The sequence below is a fragment of the Columba livia genome, chromosome 21 (genome assembly GCF_036013475.1).
Source record: "Columba livia isolate bColLiv1 breed racing homer chromosome 21, bColLiv1.pat.W.v2, whole genome shotgun sequence".
Lineage (NCBI taxonomy): Eukaryota > Metazoa > Chordata > Aves > Columbiformes > Columbidae > Columba > Columba livia.
This window is the reverse complement of record NC_088622.1, coordinates 5,879,647-5,901,345: the sequence shown is the minus strand read 5'-3', so window position 1 is coordinate 5,901,345 and position 21,699 is coordinate 5,879,647. Positions and strand designations below refer to the sequence as shown.

Below are 21,699 nucleotides of genomic sequence, written 5' to 3'. Positions count from 1 at the left end.
TTTTTGGGGACAGATTCAGGGTTTTGTTGAGGAAAGAGTGTTTGGTGGTGGATCTTTTTATGACAGCCTGTCTGGGCTGCGTCTCAACCAAGTCCTGAAGCCGGCAGAGGGCAGCCCGAGCACAATTCCTCCATCACGCAAAAGAGCTCCAGCTTAAACGCTTGTCTTTCCTACACCCGACAGCGCGGGGGGGACGGGAAAGACCAACAACCCTGGTTTTGCATGTTTTTCAAGATAATATCGCGCCAGCATCGGAAGCTTTTTGACCTTCTCTCGGTCTGAGCCCCAAAGTGGCAGAAATTAGACCATTTCTCTGCGCGCCCGACATCTGCACAACCGATGTCTCGGTGGTTTTGCTTGCGAGGGCGTTGCAAACCAGCCAGAGAAAAAGGGGTTTTTCTTTATAACCGAAAGTGCTTAAAAAGCCGCAAATTGAGAGCAGAAAATAGCAAGAGCATGTGAGATGATGTTTAATGTTTTCCTGATGTAAAAAGCGAGTTTTTTTTTAAAAAAAACACCAAACCAGCAGCCATACGCTTCTAGGTCACGTTTTATGTCTCTCCAGCGTGGGCTGTCTTTATGAATGAAAGGGTTAATGTATGTGCTGGAGTCTGGCTGATTAATCACCCCAACCCCACAACTGTTTCCTGCCAACTCTCCCCATCTACAATGCAATTTTCACAATATTAATGTGCGTCTACAGCCCATCAATCGGGTCGGGACTCGCTATAGATTGATTTATAAATAGGAAGTTAATGTGAAGTTGTGGTCTTTCCCGATCACGTAAAGCTTGGGGTCTGGCTTAGGGGGGACCCCGCGTCCCATGCTGGGGGAGTGCTGTGCCCTAAGTCACCTCTTGCCCTATGGGGAAAACCAGGTGCTAAAATAACGCTAAAAATGTAAAAAGACATGGGCAGGATTGGCGGTGGCCAAAGGGAAGCCACGGAGAGCGAAAGTTGCCTGTTTTTTGGCAATATGGGTATTTTTCCAGGGGGCTGCAGTGATTTTTGGCTGGACACAGACAGGTTTTTATTGATAATGAAGCTGTGAAGAAGATGCTGGAGGGGTTGGTGCCATGGCGAAGGGATGGATAAATGTCAGATTTGGCGTTGTTTTTCCAGGATGACAAGGGATAGGGAGGGACGGATGCAGAGGTAAGTGATAAAAGGTTGATTTAAGCCATTTTATTTTTGGATAAGGGGAGAAATATTAAAAGCTGCGGCATGGGGAGTGTTGCTAAGCCTGAAAAGCACGGCCCTGCGTTCTCCCTGAGGAGGAACTCGAGGAATTTCCAGCGCCGGCTGAGCCGCGGGGAAGAGATTTTGCAGGGGGGGGAGCTGGTCCCGTCCTGCTGCCCAGCAAACCCACATTGGCCGCGGCGCCTCAGCCCCTTCCCAGCGTGTTTTACAAACGCCAGCAAAAATAAAATCACACACGGAGCAATATGGAGCTCCTGGGCGGTTACAGAGCCCCCCAAGACCACCAGGTATAAAAACCTCTCTAAATCTCGCTTGTCGCCTTCCAGCAGCCGTACAATGAGGATCGAGCACCCCCGAATCGCCCGGCCAGCGCTGCCTTTCCCTTGGCTGCTGTAATAAACCCATTTTTTCTTGCAATCCCTCTTGGCCAAGGAGAGCGGGGAGGGACCTGGCTGCCCTCCAAGGAGAAGCAAACGCAAATATTTCTTCACTTCAGGCTGGGTGCGGCCCCCAGGATTAAATTTCCCCGGGCTTTCCCAGCGAAGGAGTCTGATATCGTACCCTGCTTGCTCCCAGGAATACAATGGTGTATCACATCTAAAAAAAGAAAAGTTTATGTTTTCTTGCAACTCAAGGGACAACACTTTTTAAAAAAGCTTTTAAATTAAAGGAGGAACTGATGGGCACGGCCACAGCGTTTTTAAATGAGTAGCCAAAATGTTGCTTTGTAAGAAACACAAGGTCTTGTTGCAGGTTTTGTTTGCAAGCCCAAGATTTTGGAGGCAAGCCGAGCCCAGGAAGGGGAATGGGCTGGAAATGGCGTTTTCCCGGCGTCCCCCGGGTTGGCTGTGAGAAACGGGAGAAGCAGAGGGGCGGGATGAGCTGGATTCCTCATGATCCCTCGTTTTTCCATCATCCGGGAAGGAAATGCTGCAGGAGGGGAAACTGAGGCTGGAGCAGCTTCCAGGGCTTTGCTGGCTGGGGGTTTAGTGCAGATTATATATCTTCTTTTTCTTTTTTCTTTTCCAAATTGGGACAGAAAGAGCTGGAGGACAACTGGTTTTTCTCTCCTTGACTCAGTTTAACAGCAACCCCGTCCCAGCCGTTTTGCTAATATCATCTTTCCTCACAGAGCGTTCAGTCCCTTTTCTGCACTTTCCCCTCTTCAACACAACCTAAAAAACAAATAAATGATCATTTTTAAAAGTCTCAGCGCAGCCCTGGATTTCTCCAACTTCATCACGCAGCACAGGTGGGATGGATAACAATAACACGTTATTATTTTCTCCTCCTTTTCCCTGCAGAACTGAAGCGCCCAGCGCCATGATTTATTTTTAATGCACGCTATGTTTTCAGTAACATGAGGGAAAATCGATGCAGCCGGTTACGTAAGCGTGTTACTAAGCTGCAAGCGCTACATCGGGTTCTTTAAAAAATAAAAAGCAAAAAATAAGAACCAAACCAACCCAGCCCCCCCTACTTCTGCAAATAGATGCACAGCACCCGCCCGCAAGCGGGGATTTGACGTTTTATAGCCCAGATTTCCTGAAAATGATCGATTTTTTACCCAGACCTGGCTTCAAGTAGTTTGGTTACATCTTTGTTTTGCTGCAGTGTTCATTAGAGACCGTAGGTGAGGAGTTTTATTTCAAATATAGATACTTCTCGCTGAGGTTATCCTGTTTGTTGTGGCGGCTTATTGACCTCGGTGATTTATCACTGGGAAAAAAGCTGGAGGGAGGAGTAGGAGGGTAGAATAGCTCCTAAAAATAAATATATCCGTTAATTCTCTGTTCGCCTAACCTCTCCCTCACCGGCCAGCTGGAGGAATAGACTTTTAATCTCCTTCATCTGAGGCTGAGGCGATCAACCTCCACCCGGCGTTTTAAGGGCAGCACGTTTTGTAAAGGGGGGTGGGAAGAGAAATAAGCACGAAAAAGGAAGATATTTGCCTGACAAAAAGGGGAGGAGGCGGAGGCAGCTTCACAAAATGGCGGCGGCCAGGCGACAAAATGGCGCCGGGCGGCCAGCGCGGGGAGGAAGATGGAGGAGCCGCGGCCGGGCGGGCACCGCGGCCGTGCCAGGAGCGCGGCGGAGGGGCTGCTCTTGATGTGCGTATCCCTCCAGGCAGGCGGTGAAAGCGCTACGGGTGAAACTTGACCTCCTTCCACCCTCCCCTTTCTCCCCGCTGCCTTTGCAAAAGGATGTGAAAATGCCCAGAAATGCGCATTTCCACTCGGCCTCTCCCCCGCCGCCTCAGGCACCAGCGTCCCCTCATTCCCCTCACGGCGCCGCTCGCAGGCACCCACCCCCGAAATATTGTGTTGGTTTTTTTTCTTTCTTACTTTTGTTTTCCTTACAGCGTGAAGATTTTTGACCCAGAATTGCTTTCCCCACGCCCCGCCCCCCCCATCATCACCACACGCACCCCAAGGTGGGTAGTTTTATGCCTCATTTCTTTTCTCTTCTACTGCTTTTTCTTCTTCGCAGGGGTGGAAAACACCGCTTCTCTCTCTCCTCACGGCATGGAAAATACCGAAACACGCTTTAGGAGAAAAAAATAACACAGCAACAACCCCCAAACAGCTGAGGATTGATGTATCTTCAGGGAAGAAGCCGTCGCCGCTCGCCTGGCTCCTCACGACAACCTGCCCGCCATTTGCTTAATTAAAAGCATATACTTGATGTGATCAGATGTGGTAATACCGTAAAAAAAAAAACCCAAACCAAACCAAAATACCCCGTAACATCCAAACGCTCGTTGTTGGAGGCTGCAGCCAAGGTACCACGTACACTTTTTTTGGTTTTCAATATGCTTTTTTAATGTTGCCTTATTCTCTGCACCACAGTGTTCTTACAGGCTACTTTGTAACGTTGCCCCTTCTTTGTTAAAAACCACATACCTAAAACACTTCTGTTTTTTTTTTTCCTGGAATTACAGATTTAGGCCTATACGAATCATCTGTTATTTCTACATATATAGAACTGTTTCTACATATTTACTACATGTTTCTGTACGTATGTATCTCCTTTTGCAGGGGCTGATTACAGAACATAAACTAAACCCACACACCTAATAGACCATGATTTAATTAGATATAATCACTGTTATTTTGGCTTGTTTATATGTTTAATTTTATATATATATACATATATATATTACCTTTGTTTTCCTCCATTGGTTTTCTACTACAATATGTCCTAAAAGCAGGAGAAAAAAAAAAGAAAAGCCATTGAAAAAAAGAGAAAAATATAAAAATCAACCCATCTCGTTTTTACAATCCACGGTGGAGGTTTGTGCCTGAATGTTTTATTAGTTCCACAGAGATGTAGATTTTTCCTTGGGAGACTTAGGGAGGATTTTTTTTAATTAAAAGAGGAAAAAAAAAAAGACACTAGGAAAAAATAAACAGAACCAAAAAGGAGGAAAAACAACAACAAAAAAGAGCGTACAAACCAAACCCCAGTAAGCGCAGCTGCAAATAGAATCAGATAGTCCTGATCAGACAATTCATTGCAACAAAAAGAGGACAAATGAGTGGAAGTGCAATGGCAGCGCTTTGCAGCCGAGCCGGGAGGAGGGATCAGCTCCTTTATCCCACATCTCCCGCTCCAAACACCACCATTTTTTTTTCCTTCATGCGCTTTGTGTTTTATTTCAAGCCAAGCGGGCTGCAAAACCCCGCCGTGCCGGGGCTGCTGGAACCGCTCTTGGGCTTCATTTCTAGATATTCCTATTTTTCCTCCCCCTGCACGCGCCCCATCCTTGTGCAATCCTTTTATTATGTGCTCTATCGCTCGCTCTCTTTTTTTTTCCCCTTCTGCGGGTATAAAGGTTTCTCTTCTCTCCCCAGCTCGGCTGCTTATTCCAGAAGTTTCTACAGGGGAGGGAGCACCCACTGCGGAGCCTTTGCCGCAGCGCCGGGAGGAGATGCCGAGGATGCGCCACCTCTCCCCTTCCCAAGCCTCCCCCCTTCGCTCAATTTTCCCCATCCTTGGGAAAAAAACGCTGCTGGGAGGTGTGTTAAGGGTGTTTTTTATTAAAAAATCTTCCTCCTTCCCCCTCCCCACTTTGCTAAATGAATTAAAAGCAGCGCTGTCTCCCGATGGAGATGGATGAGGCTGCTCGCTCGCACGCTCCGCTGCAGCCTCCGGCTGCCCCAGCGAGGGGACCGCGGCCACAAGTGACCTTCCCCAGGTGCCCCGACACGCTGCTGCTTGGGATTCATTTTAAATAGGCTTATTATTTTTTATCTCCCCCCTCCCCTTAAAGAACAGTTCGCTCTTTCAGTGATTCTTTTTTCTTGACGCTTCTTCATGATCCTTTTTTTTTGTGTGTGTGTTTTGAATTGCGTCTTAAAACTGCCCAGCTGGAGACAGGTCTCGATTAGAGCTGGAACAATAGTTCCGTTTTATTAATAACGGGAAGGATTTACAATCCTCCAGCACCTTCCTTGGAAGGCTTTCAGGAATCATTTGCAAACACGCACACATTTAAGATCCCGCAGCCAAGGGCTGGGAGGTGGGTAAGTATGTGAATGGTGCCACCGCCAAAAATCGCGTCGGTGGCCAATCTGCCTTTCCGAGTGCTGAAAAAAAGACAGATTGGGTGGGTTCTAGGGCTGTGACCTCAATCTGTCCCGTGTTCTCTGTAGATGCCGATTGTTTTGCTGCATCCTGAGAACTGGGCTGTACAGAGGACCGCGCCGCCTTGCCGGAGCGGAGCTGTGGACTCGCTTGCTGCTCAGTAAACATCTGCTTATAGATCTTTATTTCTTTGATTATCTTTTTCTAATTCATTACCTTTTTGCAGTCCCCAAGCGACCTCCTTTAGTGCTGGCTCCGCTGTGGTTTGACCGCAGCTTCGCGTTAAAGCGCTAATGTGTCTAATGACCTTGCTTGGGGACCGGGCCCACCGGGCTGCTGCGGATGCTCCGTTTCCATTACAGAACCCCACACGCCGTGTTTTCCCATTTTTCCAACGCATCCTTCCCTCGCCTGGGAATGTTGCAATATTATAGTGTCTTCTGCCTTATTTTTTGTCCTTTTCCCCCCCTCTTTCCTAGGGATACACAGGATTGTGTAACCCATGGCAGATGTAACCATCTCAGAGCTGTCTGGGCAGTCGGATCTGGCCTTGCTGAGACACGGGTTGTGTAAGTGGCGTGTTGTACACAGGCCACAAAACCCCACAACATTTCAGTGGTTACGTCTGTCTGGGAGAGCGTGAGTAGGTCCCAGGGCTTCCCCTTCCCACCGCTTTGCCGGTTCACAAAACGAGAGGCTGATGCTTCTGGAAAAAGCTCTGCCTTGTGGCCTTTAAAAAAAAAAACCTGCTGTGGATTAGTCATCCTTGTTTTTAAAGGAAGCTGCGTTTGCCAGCCCTGGCCGTGTAACGCGTGTGTGTTATCAACCATTGGGTTTATTTGCTGGTAAGGTGCTGGGCTCTCTGGGGCGGCGCCACCGCGGCTCCCTCGAGCTGTTCCCGGCGGGTGGAAGAGCCACCACGGTCCAGCTTTTCATGCCCTTCCCTCCATTCTCTTGTTTTTCAGCGCTGGAAATGTGGAGAACGCACCAAACGCACGTGGGGACAGACAAACGTATTCTGGGGTCACTTCAACTCCGGAGGAGAAGCCCTGGTGATTAATATTATGTTTTTTCTTGCCTATGGTAGCTTTTATCTTGTGAGAAGACCGAGTTTGACCATTTTAGGTGCTAAAAATGGTACGGTTTTTAACCCTTCCTGTTGTTTTCCCTTCCCTGGGGTCACGTAGAAGAGCAAGCCGTGCAATTAAAGCCAAGGACAGCTTCCCCCCTCCTTCCCCTTTCAAAAGAAAATAAAACCTCACAGAGTTTTGTGCTCTTGAACTGCTGCATAGGCAGAAAACATACAATGCGGTTGTCAGCATTGTGCTGATGTGTGGCACATTTAAAAGAAAATACACACAAAAGGGGTGGGGAGAACGGGCGCCTCCAGGGAGCAAAACTATGGGGCCCCTTTCCCTACATGCAATAGTATATTACTCCTAATTTTGCTCATGCAAAGGCAACGGAACATCCTAAATTGCGCTGAAGATCAGCGTCCCCTTGAACTATATGTCTCTTTCCCTGTGAACTCGCTCCCGTGAGACACGGCTGGTTTATTACTTGGTTCCTCCGAGTCGTGCTCGCTCACCGGGAAGAAGGAAAACGCTTCCGCGCTGGGTGCGATTTCTTTTGTTGTGTTGCAGAAAGTAATAAAAAGCACCTGGCGCTGGTCTCTCCTCGGTCACACATGACTCCGAGGCATAATCATTAGCGCGCAAGGAGCGTTAGGGATCGGCACCTTCTCGTTAGCCTCCCTTAATGAGAATATTGGTGTCGGGGTTGCAGAAATGCCTCTGGCTTACCGAAAGGCCTTGCCTTGCTAAGCCGGAGCAACAGCTTGTGAGAGACGCTGCGATTTCAGCGGTCGCTGCGGCGGTTTGTAGCGCGGCTCCGACTTGAGGCTCTTCTGGCAAAAAGGGAGCGGAGGGTAAATGAGAGGAGCCTGGGCCACATTTCGTAGCGCGGTGGAGAGTTGGTGTGTGGCGTACGTGAAAATGGCCAAGAGCTCCCGCGCTAAAGCCTCGTCTGTGCTTTAACCAAACCAGCGTGGACAGGGATATTGATTTTATTCTCTCATTAGGGATGTGTTGGTTTGGAGATGCTCCTTGTGCTCACCGGAGGTACCAAGAAGCTGCTTGTTGGGGATGTTTCCACGTTTTTGAGGTTGGCAACACCCCGTGGGACTCGGAATTAACTTTTCTTTGGTAGTCGAGGACAAACGAGTGAGAATCACCTTGGGAGCGCTGAACTTTTACCCCCCTCTCCTTCGGACTGAAGAGCTTCTAGAACTACATCGGTGAGGCTTCCAAGTTAAACAAAACCTGAATTCCCGCTGCCAAAGAGCAAGCGAGCGATAGAAACCTCCACATCTCCTCCGTGAGGGGGGACACCGCGGTCTCCCGAGATTATTCTGGTATCCCCAAGAGTTAAAAATGCTGCATCGTGAGACCTGCGGAGGTCAAACGAAAGCCAGAGCTCACCGAGAAACTGTGCTCCGTATCGCTCAAGGGGTTTTTGAGCATAGCAGGTCTCCACGCACCATTATTTTTGTGTCTTTGTCAGGACCAAAGGAGCGATAACCGTGTGTTCAGTCTGCTTTGTTTAAAACACCGTCGAGTTGCTTTGCTATCAAAATGGTGTCTGGTGAAAGAAAAGCTCTGGTGGTGGCTGGCTCGGTGGTTATTTTGTGCCAACCGATCCCTCGTGGCTTTGGGCTGTGGGTTCGTGTTAAACCCTTGTCCTCCAGCGTAATGTCTGATTTTTCTTGCACACGGGGCCCTTAAGTAGAGATAATAAACCAATCAGGCGTTAAAAATGGCAAAGTACAGATACACCGATACCTCCAGCCCTAGAGGATTTACATCTTTGCAGTGGTTGTGTTCAGGTATCAAATCACATGGGCCTTGCTTTTCTTGGGTGTATTTCCTTTGTTTTACCCCTAAAATTTCATATCTTGCATCCTAAAAGACCAAAGTCCTCTGTGTTTAGCTGCGTTTGGGAAAAGCTCAAGCGAGGTGAGCGGGTACGGTTCTTCGGTACGTGATCACACACAAGTTGGGGGCGAGAGGAAGGAGGGCAGAAGCTGGCACGGTGCTATTTCTAATTTTTCCCAACAACAGGCAAAAAAAAATAGGTATTAAATCGAATATATTTACTACATTATAAGCAAGAATAAGCCCTTTTGCAGCCCTGTGATGGCACGTGGTGTTTTGGTTGCGTGGCTCAGCGATCGCGCTGCGCTCTGCTGCTGACAAAACGTCTCCGTTCTGTATGGCGAAGTGTTTTGAAAACAGAAATGTGCTTTTCTAGATGTACAAACGGGTTCGGTGTCAACGCAGTTCCGGGGGTTCCTGAGCTGTGGTTACCGGGCTGCAGACGGTAACCGCTGCGAACCCGCTGGCTATGCTGGTGGTATTTTGTGGCAGCTCCCATCGCCGGTGCGGTGTGGATAAGAACTCTAAATAGGAAAAAGCGCTAGAAAATAAAATTACTAACTATTAAGTTTCACAAACGTGATGGGAGTCTGCTGGGTAGAGTTATCTCGTCGTGAAGCTTTGGAGCGCTGACTCTCAGAGAGGAAAGAACCGAAATCGAGAGCTTTATTAATACAAATCCTGTACTTTGTGTTGCTTAGGATCCAGGAGCAGGCTCGGTGTTCAAAGCGTTATCGGCATGTGAGCCAGTATCCTCCGTCTTGGCAACAAATGAGCCCAAATATCAAACAGCGCCGATTCCTTCTTGGAGAAAATTATCCATTGCATAAAACATAATGGGGGTAAGCAATAAAATTAGGCCAGTAATTGAGGCTGGCTTAAAAATGAGATAAAAGCCTAGCTGGCAATTTGATATTCAGCTGCCGTACTGTCATTTTAATAAATATAGTCAATGAGCAGGAAAGGCACGTAAATACGTTTTACGATGGGGAGATGGTGGCTGGAGCTGCCCGGCTCGAACAAAGAAACGCTCCCGGCGCTCCTGGCGATGTCTGAGGGCTCCTGGCTGGGAAACCGGCCGCTTTGCTGTAAAAATCAAAGCAAGCTGGTGCGCGCTGGGGACAATCGCGGCGTGAAGCTGCTGCGCCCGCTCCGATCCACGCGAGTCCCCGGTTGATGTAGCAGAACTGAGTGTAGAGTGTTACGGTCTTAGCTCTGGTTGTTGTCCTTGTTCAGTACCTTATCTTTGGTTTTGTTAAACGTTTGGCAAACACGTGGCAGCGAGTTCCACCTCTTGGGTAAGACGCTGTGTTTAAAAACTGTGTTTAAAAACGCATGAACTTGCCGTTTCAAGCGTTGTCTGCTCGCTTCTATTTATTGATGTTTCCCCTTGGAGGTGAAGCTGTTCCTGGCCGTTTGTGTGGACCCCAAGGATGTTTTCTGATTCTCCCGCCCTTGTTTTTTCTCTCCAAACTGGAGAGCCGCTAACTTTATTAGCTCCTTATATGGCAGCACCATTTTCTCACGCCTTTAATGGCTTTCTTTTGATCCGTCCTGCCCTTGCTTTGCTTTTCTTGACATGGTGTTCAAGCTGAGATGGGTTTATAACCTGCTCCCTCATTAATATATGACCTGGCATTTTAATCCTCTCCGAGTGCTGATAAGAAACGTCCAAATATTTTAACTGCGGGGTTGGCCGAGGTGCCCGGAGATAGCCGAGATCCCGGCTACGCCCACCGCGCAGACCTGAGTCATTTAGATTGCTCCTCGCCGCCTCCTGAAGGCTGAGGGCCGTGGGGTGATGAAGAGCAGCTCGTGTCCCCTCGTCCTCGTCCGTTTGTCTCTCCGGGAAGGGTCACACGCAGGGATGCGTCTGTGTATTGTCCCTGGATGCTCCTTATGTTGTCACCAGTGGGCTGGCGTGAAATCGTGTCCCGTCTGCGGTGACAAGGGCGGCGCTGGCTGCTGCCTCGTGCTCGCTCTGCTCTCTAAGCCCGGCTCCATGTTCTTTAAATACTTCGAACGTCTTGGAGGGATCCGGTTACAGCGGCATCGCCCGAGCGCAGCCGCGTGTTGCAACTCGGAACGGTTTCCTTCCAAAGCGCATTAAAACCACCAGGACGCTCCAGGGTTTCATTTTGCGTCACCGTTGGGTTTTGTGCTCATTTTCCAGCTGGTTTGCCTGCAAATGGAGCCCCCAAAGCGCTTGTTTCAACCCCTCTTCTGCCAGCAGAGGCGATGGTTTGGGTGCGATCGTGGACGTCCCTCCCGATGGTGTGACAGCCGTGACCCTGCATGACTCTCCATGGCAGGACCCGTGGGTTTCTCGTGTCCCTCGGAGCTGCCACCCTGGTAACGCCGTCACAGCAAGGACACTCCATCGGAGAGGGGAGAATTCGGCGTCAAAAAGCCATTTGATGCGTGGTTTGGGTTTCTTCTTCTCCGAAATCTAAGGTAGTGACACATAGCGATGGCTCTTTGGGCTTTCGACCAGTGAAAACACACAAAGTTAAGCCCATTTCCACGGAGAACCGCGGAAAGCGCTGGTGGAGCACGTCGGCAGCGCATTTTCTCATTTATTTCTCATAACAAACTTTGCGTGCAAAGAGTTGTTGGGGTTTTTTATTATGAATCGGTAGATCTGTTTGGCGGAGCAGCGTCATCGCTGGGGAAACTGAGGCACGGCGCTGGGCTGGGCCGCAGCAGCGCTGGGTCCAGCAAGGCTCGAGTCAGAGCTCTGATTCAATCGAGAGATGAGCACGTTTGTTAAACCACCCAGAACTCCGTGACTTTGGCCAGTTCTCCAGGTGGACTCGGTGGCAAAGGCGGCAAAGTCGAGCGCCGCTCGCCCCAACAAATAAAAGTGGTTTTGATGGATAGAAAAGCGCTCAGGCCAAGGAAAATACCGAAATTTGGGGTGAAAGCAGCTGCCCGGCTTCAAAAAACCAGAAAGGACGAGTGGTGCTGGGTGCGCGGTTGGGTTTATCCTCAAACAGAATCTCGCCATGGGAATTGTTTGGGTATCTTTGTTTTCGGGCATAGAAATAGGTGGGGTTTTTATCCACGCAGAGACACATTTTGGTGGAAAACGAGACTTTCCAGGTTGAAAAACCTTTGGCTCCGTGTTGTGGAGCCACATTTTGAGCAGGGACGGGGTGCAACACGCCAGCCGGTTCATTCTGCCATCGCTAACATTTGCAATGAGCTTTTTCTTCACCCCGTCTTAATTACAGAGCTCTGCAAACACCCAGTGGGGGAAAAGGGGGGTGACTTGCGACCAAATTCCCCCAACAGCGGGAGCTGCTTTTGCGGTGTGGCCTCCCCCGTTTTGGTGGGGGGTCGGATTTTAGGCAGCGAGGAGGATTCGGTGACATCCCTCCCCACGGCCAGTGCCGCCAGCGCTGAACTGTGGAGCCGTTACCGACAAACACAGCTGTACAGACACTTTGGCAATGCACCCCCTTTGTTGTTTTGCATGGCACCCCCTGCATTTTGCAGAGCAGCCCCCCTTTACTTTTTGCATAGCCCCCCTTTATTTTGCAATGCAACCCCTTTATTTTTTGCATAGCCCCCCTTTATTTTACAATGCAGCCCCTTTATTTTTTGCATAGCCCCCCTTTATTTTTGCATAGCCCCCCTTTCTTTTTTGCATAGCCCCCCTTTATTTTACAATGCAACCCCTTTCCTTTTTGCATTGCCCCCCTTTATTTTTTGCGTAGCCCCCCTTTATTTTGCAATGCAACCCCTTTATTTTTTGCATTGCCCCCCTTTATTTTTTGCATAGCCCCCCTTTATTTTACAATGCAACCCCTTTCCTTTTTGCATAGCCCCCCTTTCTTTTTTGCATAGCCCCCCTTTATTTTACAATGCAGCCCCTTTATTTTTTGCGTAGCCCCCCTTTATTTTGCAATGCAACCCCTTTATTTTTTGCATTGCCCCCCTTTATTTTTTGCATAGCCCCCCTTTATTTTACAATGCAGCCCCTTTATTTTTTGCATAGCCCCCCTTTATTTTACAATGCAGCCCCTTTATTTTTTGCGTAGCCCCCCTTTATTTTACAATGCAACCCCTTTCCTTTTTGCATTGCCCCCCTTTATTTTTTGCATAGCCCCCCTTTATTTTACAATGCAGCCCCTTTATTTTGCATAGCCCCCCCTTTATTTTTTGCATAGCCCCCCTTTATTTTTTGCATAGCCCCCCTTTATTTTGCAATGCAACCCCTTTATTTTTTGCATAGCCCCCCTTTATTTTTTGGATAGCCCCCCTTTATTTTGCAATGCAACCCCTTTATTTTTTGCATAGCCCCCCTTTATTTTACAATGCAACCCCTTTATTGTTTCCCATACAGTCCCCCTTTACTTTTTGCAGTGTGACCTCTCTATTTCTTGCATAGCCCCCCGGTTTTTGCAGCGCACCCCACTTTACTTTTTGCAACGTCACCCCTTTCTTTTTCCCAGTGCAGCTCCCCTTCTTTTTGCATAGCACTCCCTTTATTTTTTGCAATGTGACCCCTTTATTTTTTGCAATAGTCACCCCTTTTTTCGCAAAGCCCCCCACTTTTTGCAGCGCACCCCTTTTACTTTTTCTACAGCACCCCCTCATTTTACAATAAAACTCCCTTATTTTTTGCATAGCACCCCCCTCATTTTTCAATGTAACCCCTTTATTTCTTGCAATGCGACCCCTTTATTTTTTGCATAGCACCCCCTCATTTTACAATGCAACCCCTTTATTTTTTCCACTACAGTCCCCCTTTATTTTTTGCAATGTGGCCCCTTTATTATTTTGCAGTGCACCCCCTTTATATTTTTGCACAGCACCCCTTCATTTTGCAGTGCACCCCCTTTATATTTCTGCACAGCTCCCCTTCATTTTGCAGTGCACCCCTTTATATTTTGCAACGTAACCCCCGTTCCGCCCCGCCGCCTCTCGCGCTCTGTGCGCGGCCGCCCCGCGCATGCGCAGTTCTCTCCTCTTTTCCCCCAGCAACGGGAGCGGGGCGTTGCGCGCTCGCGCTCCGCCTCCGCGCCCGCGGCGCGCGCCCCGGGGCGCAGTGCGCCTGCGCGGGGGCCCCCGTGTGGCGCTGCGAGAGGCGCGAGGAAGCGAAAGGGAGGGGGGGGGGAAAAAGGGGGGGGGGAAGAGCGAGCGGAGCCGCCAGAGGAGCGGGAGCGCGGAGGGGGGGAAGGAGGAGGAGGAGGCGGCGGGGGGGGGGGGGACGCCGCGCTGCCGCTGCCGGAGGAGGAGGAGGAAGAAGAAGCGGGAGCGAGCGAGCGACGGCCGCGGCGGGGGGAGTCAGGGAGGAAGAAAACCCACGGCGGAGAGGGAGCCCGCCGCCCGCCTGCCGGCCCGCCAGCCAGGGGGCCCCCCCGGAGGGGATGGTGTCGTCCGCCGCCGCCACGGGAGGAGGCAGCCGGCGGCGCTGAGGGCGGCAGGGCCCCGCGGCGGAAGAGGCGGAGGGCGGCCAGGAGGAGGAGGAGGAGGAGGCGGCGGCGGGCGGCGAGCGGCGGCCGGCAGCGCTGCGCGGGGGGAGGCGGCCGGGAGCCGGGGCAGGGGCGGCGGGTTCGCCCCGCGCCGCGCAGCATGGTCCGGGAAACCAGGCACCTCTGGGTGGGCAACTTGCCGGAGAACGTGCGTGAGGAGAAGATCATCGAGCACTTCAAGCGGTGAGTGGGGAGAGAGCGAGCGAGGGAGGGACCGGGGGTCCCCGCTGGTTCTTCGCGCGCCTCCGGGTGCTCTCCACACCCTGCCCCCGGGGAGGCCTTTCTATCGGTGAAAATGAGAGAAAAATGTAAAAAAAAATAAACCAGGGGATGAATGTGGGGAACGGCGGCTCCCGCGGCCTGTGGAGAGGAGGAGAAGCGAACGGCTGTAAATAACCCCGCGCCATGGCCGGATCGGCCGCGCCGGGGCCGCCGGCGTGGACGGGCCCGGGGGGACCTGCCGGAGGGAGCCGGACGGAATCGCCGATAACCGCTAAAAATAACTCGGGGGGGGGGAAAAGAGCCGAGGAGCAGCGTGTCGGAGCTTGGCGTTCTGCGCGGAGTGGATCTCACGCCGAGGGGGTGCGCGGTGTGTCGGAGGCAGCCTGGCCATTTTGCTTCTCCACTGTTTTGTTTTTGTAATTAGTCAACGTTTGGAGCTTTGTTGTGGTTTTTTTTTGTTGTTGTTCTTATTATTTTCTTATTACCCCCCCTTTTTACTGTGTTTTTGCTCTTTTGGGAGCTACCCCGAGGATGCCGCGTCCCCCCCGCTCTGTGCAGCGCACGGTGGGAACCGAAGCGCCCGCAGCTGCAAAAGCGTCACTTTAAAACAAAATAAAATCACACAAACCCACGAAGAAAACACCGGATCCCTCCACGCGGGAAGCGCTTTGGACTCATATTGTTTGGCTCTTTTTTTTTTTTCCCTCTCGTCCCTTTTTTTTTTTCTTGCATAAATTAATCCTGCTCATAAGGAAGTAGTAGCTGTTTGCATGGTTGTATTTCTTTTTTCCTCCTTCCTTCGTCTTTTCGTGCGACGAAGAGGAGGAGGAGGAGGCTTCTTCCTCACCGCCTCAGCAACACCTTTTCCCTCGGGAAATGCACGAAGTTGATGCCCGGCACCCCAAGCTAGAAGCTTTTTCTTGTATTTTTAAGGGGGAAAAGAAGGCAGCGAGCCCAGGGTGGCTGCTCAGCCCCCGCTTGTGTTAACCCCCCCACCCTTTAAAAACAAGGAATTTTGAAGCTTCCTTTAATCTTCCTGCGTTGGAAAAATGACGGAGCGTCCTTAATAATGAGTCACCATGGGAAAAATAGATGCGGTGACACCGCGGCGGGCGGGGGGAAGGTCCGTCCCCGCCGGCTCTGCCCTACGGAGCGGCCGGGGGGACCCGAACGCGCGGCCCCAAGTGGCCGAGCGGCCCCGGGGGGGATTCGAACCCGCGGCCCGGAGGGTCTATAATGGCGCCGGGGCCCCGCTTTGGGGCGGGGGGTTTGGGGTCACCCCGGGGGTGCGGGGAGTACCCCCGGGGGTCTCCTGCATCCCCCGGCCTGAGCTGATTAAGCAGCAGCCCCCATCTCGGCGTTATCAGCGCTCAGAAATTACCTGATTTTAATTCCATTTCGCGCTTTTTTTGTTGCCTTCCCCAAACCTAAAATTTGTGGCTTCGTCTGCACCAGCGCGGGTTGGTGGTGCTGCGTTCGGGGGGGTTGTCGTGTCCGTCGGTCCAGCGTTGTACAAAGGCAGGGGTTTTTGGGGTTGTTTTGTTTAATTCCAGGCACAGCTGGCTGAGGGAATAGGTACTCAGGAGTGGAAATCTGAGATTCCTGGGTCTTATTTTGGCCAGTCCTCCAGCTTTTGGAAGATGTACTAAAGCAGGGAAAAAGTTGCTATGGTACTGTTGCTTAGAGATGGATGGGAAAAAATGGCAGGCACTGAATTGTTAATTACCTTTTTTTTTTTGCTGTTGTTGGTTGGTTGGTTTTACCTTTGTGAGTTTGGGAAGGAGATTTTTCAACCCTTGTTTCTGTGGTTTCTCTCTGTTTTTCAAATCTGATTTTTAACCGGGATTTGCGTGTTTGGATGAGGCTGATCTCAGGCGAGTAAACACAGTTAAAACACGTTTCAAAACATGCGGGTGCAGCTGCTAATGCATGGGGGGGATGACACGCAGCCTCCGAGACCTTTTTGGGGATGTAAACCCAGAAATATTGGTGGCTGTGAAGCAGGGGGGATGTGTTGAGCCCGGTTTTAGGCTCGACTTAAAGGTGCTGTAGGTGGACAATGGAGCGAGGCTTCCTTTGTATGCTGGTGCTGCCTGGGGGAAGGGACACGTTGCACAAGGACTGCGTGTGGCGGGGGTATATCCATAGGGAAGGGGGGTATAGATCCATAGGGAAGGCGATGAGGTGGGATGCGAAGGCTCCTTCCTTGGAAAAGGATGGTTTAATTTGGAGAGCGAGTCTTTTGAGATGGAGCCGGGCTTGGCGAAACCCAGTTCCCACCCATCCCCCAGCCTGAGAACAGGGTGAAGAGCGTGGGGGGGCTGAGCCGGGGGAGGAATTTAGGGGAAATATTGCCTAAAATCTCATCTTGGGTTGCGACCAGGAATTGCGTTACCCCTAAAGCCTCCCTGCGCCCCACGGGAGGGAGTGTTTTGCCACTTTTGCTGAGGAAATACTGGTATTTCCATGTTAAAGCCTGGATGCAAGCGGGCTTGCTGCTGCAGGGGCAAGTTTGAGAAACAACCATTTTGTTTCTAAAGGAGCCAGAATTTAAGGGAGACTCGGAAAAAAGTCAGAACCCAACAGGCGTATTCAGGCGGAGGGGTTTGCTGCTTCCCTCCTCCCCCTTCACTTAACCACTTACTGTGGGAACCTTGCCTGGGTTTGCAGTCTCGCAAGTAATTCTCTTAAGGAAGGCATTAAAACGAAAGAGGTGTTTTGCAGAAAGTGCAGTTTATTTGTTTCGAAACGTTCCTGATGGGTTTTGTTCAGCGTGAATTGAAATAACGCTCTCTGCTTACGAGTTCTCCTCTCAAATGGGAGAACGCTGAATCTGGTCTCGAGAAGCACTGGCTTACATGAGCAGTGTCATTTTTTCCCTTAAAAGCCTTTTTCTTAATCTGTTGTCTTGATATTAAAGGGGATCGCAAAGGCATGATTTTTATGTGCATTTTAACAAGTTGTTACAGGCTTTCTGTACTTCTACACAGATGCTCCCTTCTATAAAACGAACTTTCTAATGAGTTATTAAGGCATTCCCGGATACAAAAGCAAATGGGTGCTAGGACAGGAGGTCGGCTCTCAGGCTGGAATAAGCAGCGATTCTCTGTTTTAGGCGATGAGAAGCAGTGGCAGCAGTCGTTTGGGTTCGTCTAATTAATGCTGCCTTAACTAGCAGGAAAAAAAGTCATTCACCATCATTGAAACAGATGCTCAGCAGCTTGCAGAACAAGGCGACTAAATATAGTAACAGTTGTCCCCAGCACAAGTGCTGCCCTTCCATGTATTTATTTTTTCCCTGTGTTTTCTACCAGTTATCTGAAAGAACATGGCTTTGTCCGTTTATTGATGTTTTAAAGGGCAAGAGGAGTAAAAGCCTCTTAATTATGAGCCGTGTGACTCTGGGATGGCATCTCCTGTTGTGCGGGGGGGATTACGACCAAGTCCAGCAGAAGCCCTGACTTCCAGGAAACCTTTACAATTGTTAGAAATAAATTGCAGATGCATCCCGAAGTGGTTTGTGTTTTAAACACAACAGCCCTGAGGAATTGCTCTGCAAAAAACTGCCGTAAGGGCCAGCGCAGCTTTGTTTTCGATAACTTCTAGAAAACATTTGGTTGGTTTACAAGGGCTTTGCGCTCTGTGTCACCCCGATGGACTGCGGCAGCGGGATTTTGGTCAGCTGCTCTCAGGTGTGGGGCAGAGCGGTGATTCAGAGAATCTCGGTGCGTATTTAGGGTGGTTTCTGCTGGGACAGCACCGTTCCTGTGTCTTTTTCCCACGTCTGCCAGTGCCTTTCCGCAGGAACGGGCTCGAGTCGGAAGTAATAGTGCTCTATTTTTTCTAGTAAAACTGTCAAATATGTTCCCAGGCTTTTATTGCTTCTAATCGAGTAATAGCTCTTGGGTATCACTTAGGATGCGAACTCGTGATGGTTGCACTGAATCAGCTTCGCATATAGAGATCTCTATTCAGGTGTATTTTTATTTTAAGGAAATGCAGAAGTCTACAGAATGAACTGTCCCTGTTTTCTGGATTGGTATCATTTTTAGGTGACAGTGTTTTCATAGATCAGGTACGAGCCTTTTTAGTTCAGAGTCTTTGAAGGGATGAGAAAGGTGAAATTCATGCCTTCGCTTTCCTGAAGCAACGTCTAGAATATTGGGCAGTATCAGGACCTGTTTGCGCCACAGTTTACAAATATCTGCTCTGAAGGTAATGTTTAATTTTGCAGATGAAACCCAAGCAGTTGATGGGAGAACATTTGGTTGGGGGATTAGGGCAAGGGGATTAAATTAATTGCCCGGAATGAGAAGGTGCAGAAGACCCCAGGCGACTCCTGCTTGAGTCTCCGTTGGTTCCTAGTGAAAGTTTCAAAGAAACACAATGAAAAGCTGCAAAGATTTGGACTAAGCTTCTATTAAGTGTTTTCATACACGGAGCCCTGTTAGATAAGATGATGTCAGTTGGTTAGAAAATTCTGTCATCTGCTGAGCTTTTCTGGCATTGGTTCTTCTCTGAAGTTTCTGTGTTTATTTGTGATTTGATGAGAGCAGCTTCTGTTGTTGTGAGCTGCTCCGGAGCGGCGTTGGCTTTTGGTAGTTCTTTACCCTTATCCTAAACGCCTTCGGTGCGATGATAAAATAATCCGAGTGCCCTTTCTTCCAGACTGCGGGAAAGCGTGTTGAGAACGTACCAGTCCTCGCGAGGCTTGCGGAGCTATTAAATCCATTCATCAAGCTGAAGCAGGCGACGAGAAAAGGCTTAAATTTGTTTTGCGATAGCCTTGCTGACTTGTTTTCTTCCCTCCTGCCTTTTCGTAGGACAGAAAGTCACGCCAAGTCCTCCGGCAAATGACCTTATTGCCGTCTTAAAGGTGTGTCCAAAATTAGGTCCTCATCTTCACTGGGGGTGAAGCGGCGCTAGCCGGCTTTTCATTAAAAAGGAAGTAAATGTCCAAATGGGTTTCAGATTTTGGATGAGTCGGTGAGTCAGGATGAACCTGGGGCTCCTGGGGACGTTTGCTTTCACGAGCTGCCGTGTGACGACTGCTGGCTGTCCTGCCGTTGCGGTGGCTTCACGCTGTTGTCAGCTTGTGAAGAGGAGGAGATGCCTTCTGCATGCGAGGATGCACCTGAGAAATAAGGAGTATCAAAAAAGGATGTTTGGGAAGGGGTAAAACTGAGGCTTACCCCTCTCGGCTGGTTTTAGACTGCTGAAGGTTTCGGGAGAGTCGTTGCTGGTGGGGCGGATACGTTCTTATTTTGGTAGCTACCAAATATAAGTGCTTGTGAGATGTTTTGTCGTGTGGTTTTTATTAAGTTTGGTGAACTTGCTGAGGTCTGAGAACGCCCTGAAACCCAATACTGCAAAGGCAAACATTCCTCAACAATGAACTGAGGAATAAACTAGAAAGTATGATTAGTCTCTATAATAAGATTTTGAGTTTAGCTGCATCTTCGGCATGCTGATTTAGAAATCTCGTGGGAGGAATATGAGCCTGATGATGGAAATTCACAGTGTACAACCAGCCTCGTGCCTTTGCACAAGTCTTTCTAGTGTTCTAAAGACTGTTTGACCAGTTAATGAAAATCAGACAAAAGCTGCTTTTTTCGTTGTTCAAGTCCATAGTGTTTCCCACCTTGGACCCGCAAGAGGTTTTGCCTGGTCAGTAATGGCAGCTCTGGTCTTGTCGAGTCTGAAAAAAACATCTCCAACACTGTTCTGCAGCAATATATTAAGATGTGGTGATGACTCTTTGTACAACGAATTAAACCCAGTGACTGCCTTGGCTTCTGCATTTCCATAGTTATTGTTTAACCTGCTAACGCTGCGTAATCATCCCGTGCAATCTGTAAAATCCTGCAGCGGGGAGATAACATCCTTTCATAAAAGAATAAACATGGTTACAAGCTTTTCATAAATACTCTGGGATATATTCCAGGGCCTGCTGCAATCTGATCTGTTAGGTTGAGTATGAAGACGGCGTCTCTGAATTCGGTTGAAACAACATCCTTCTTGCGATGGATTTTTTGGAAGCGTATCTTGTAGCCCTGGATGTGGCTGGCTCTGTACTGCAGGCTGTATATTTGTGCCTTGTCTGAGGTCCAAGTGTTCATGATGACTTGGGTGAGAATGCAGCAGAATCAAGACGTGGAAGGAACATCAACTTTCCGCTTAGACAAACTGATAACGGGAGAAGAGCTGCGGTCGGTCTTAATGACGGGTTTCTGTTTAAAGACCCAGGCATCTTTTGAGAACAAAACGGAGATTTTTTTTTTGCTTCCTTCCTCGTCCCCTTTTAGTTAAGCTTAGCAATGTAAAATTGAGAGCACTTTTTATAAGCATGCTTGTACCCGAAGCGTGGACTTTCACATCTCATCAGAATGCCCTGAATGTGTCCTCATCTCAACACTTAAGTGCCAGATAAGTCCAAAGATCTCTGGAAGGAGTGTGGATGGATGGTCTGTTGGATGCTGGTGGCTCTCAGATGGAGACAACACCACCTTGTGTGTGTTCCTCCATCCCACCAGAAGAGCTTGCGTGTCTTTTCTTATCCCCTGACGTGGTAGGAAATCGCAGCTGTGTTCAGACCAAGTTCTTGTAGCAAAGGTGATCAGGTACCAAATCAAAACTGGGTTTGAAATCATCTTTTAGCTCAATGAGAAGACTGCCGCCAGGTTGTCAATTATTTTTCTTGTTTAGCAAGTGGTGAATGACCTTTAATTTTCCTCCAGATACAAAGCTGAGCTGGTCATGTTTTCTGTCCATGGGTTCATTGAGTAACTTACTGTCGTGGCGCAGATTCCCCGACCGTGGTGTCTGTGTTTTTGGTGAGATGCTCCCGGCTTCTGCACAGCCCAAAGCACCGAGCCGTGGTCCATCCACTCCTGCGAATACTTCCCAGCCTCATTAATAGCGACTGCTGCCGAAAAGCACATAGAGGCTCATTTAGACATTCCCTCTGTGGCAGCTGTGGGTGACTTGTAATGGTTAATAGGGCAAAATAAGAGAAATAAATTGCTGAGCTGGATGTTAAAAGTAGTTGTCTTTGGAGGAAAAAAGTCTTCCGGTCTCATTAGCATCCTAACTGTGAGGAGAATAAAAGCTCAGGATGGATAAGTATCTCCCTTGTATACGTAATCAACATCTGATTTAATTTCAGAGGATCTGTGCTTGTGTGTGTGAGACACTGCCCTTGGAAAGCCAGCTAAATACGCATCTAGACAGCTAACGATCTGCACAGTAACCTCATTGTAATCAAAGTTTAAATAAACC

General features: G+C 49.3%; 1 protein-coding gene and 2 long non-coding RNA genes across 16 annotated transcripts in view; 2 read left to right on the top strand and 1 right to left on the bottom strand.

Annotated features, from left to right (window-relative positions):
• Nucleotides 1-1,169: 1,169 nt before the first annotated feature.
• Nucleotides 1,170-3,835, bottom strand: LOC110362962 (uncharacterized). Its single transcript, XR_010467450.1, has 2 exons — nucleotides 3,628-3,835; nucleotides 1,170-2,374 (listed from the first exon to the last, which is right to left on the bottom strand). It is a non-coding gene; the product is annotated as an uncharacterized LOC110362962 (long non-coding RNA).
• Nucleotides 2,794-11,603, top strand: LOC102092662 (uncharacterized). Of its 11 annotated transcripts, none has more exons than XR_010467445.1 (6): nucleotides 2,796-3,310; nucleotides 3,690-3,981; nucleotides 5,054-5,725; nucleotides 5,855-5,946; nucleotides 6,266-6,838; nucleotides 7,867-10,072. It is a non-coding gene; the product is annotated as an uncharacterized LOC102092662 (long non-coding RNA). The 11 variants fall into 11 exon arrangements; XR_002420715.2 differs by having other exon boundaries at nucleotides 2,803-3,310; nucleotides 5,054-5,218; XR_010467446.1 differs by having other exon boundaries at nucleotides 2,794-3,310; nucleotides 5,054-6,631; nucleotides 6,752-6,838.
• Nucleotides 11,604-13,882: 2,279 nt separating this feature from the next.
• SPEN (spen family transcriptional repressor) overlaps nucleotides 13,883-21,699 on the top strand; it is a 66,928-nt gene continuing 59,111 nt past the window's right edge. For 2 of the 4 annotated variants that reach the window (XM_065037629.1, XM_065037628.1), the window contains exon 1: nucleotides 13,884-14,382. In XM_065037629.1, the coding sequence (XP_064893701.1) occupies nucleotides 14,300-14,382 (83 nt within the window). In that variant the 5' untranslated portion in view covers nucleotides 13,884-14,299. Of the gene's footprint in view, nucleotides 14,383-21,699 lie in introns of all 4 variants that reach the window. The other 2 variants (XM_065037630.1, XM_065037627.1) reach the window with 2 other exon arrangements.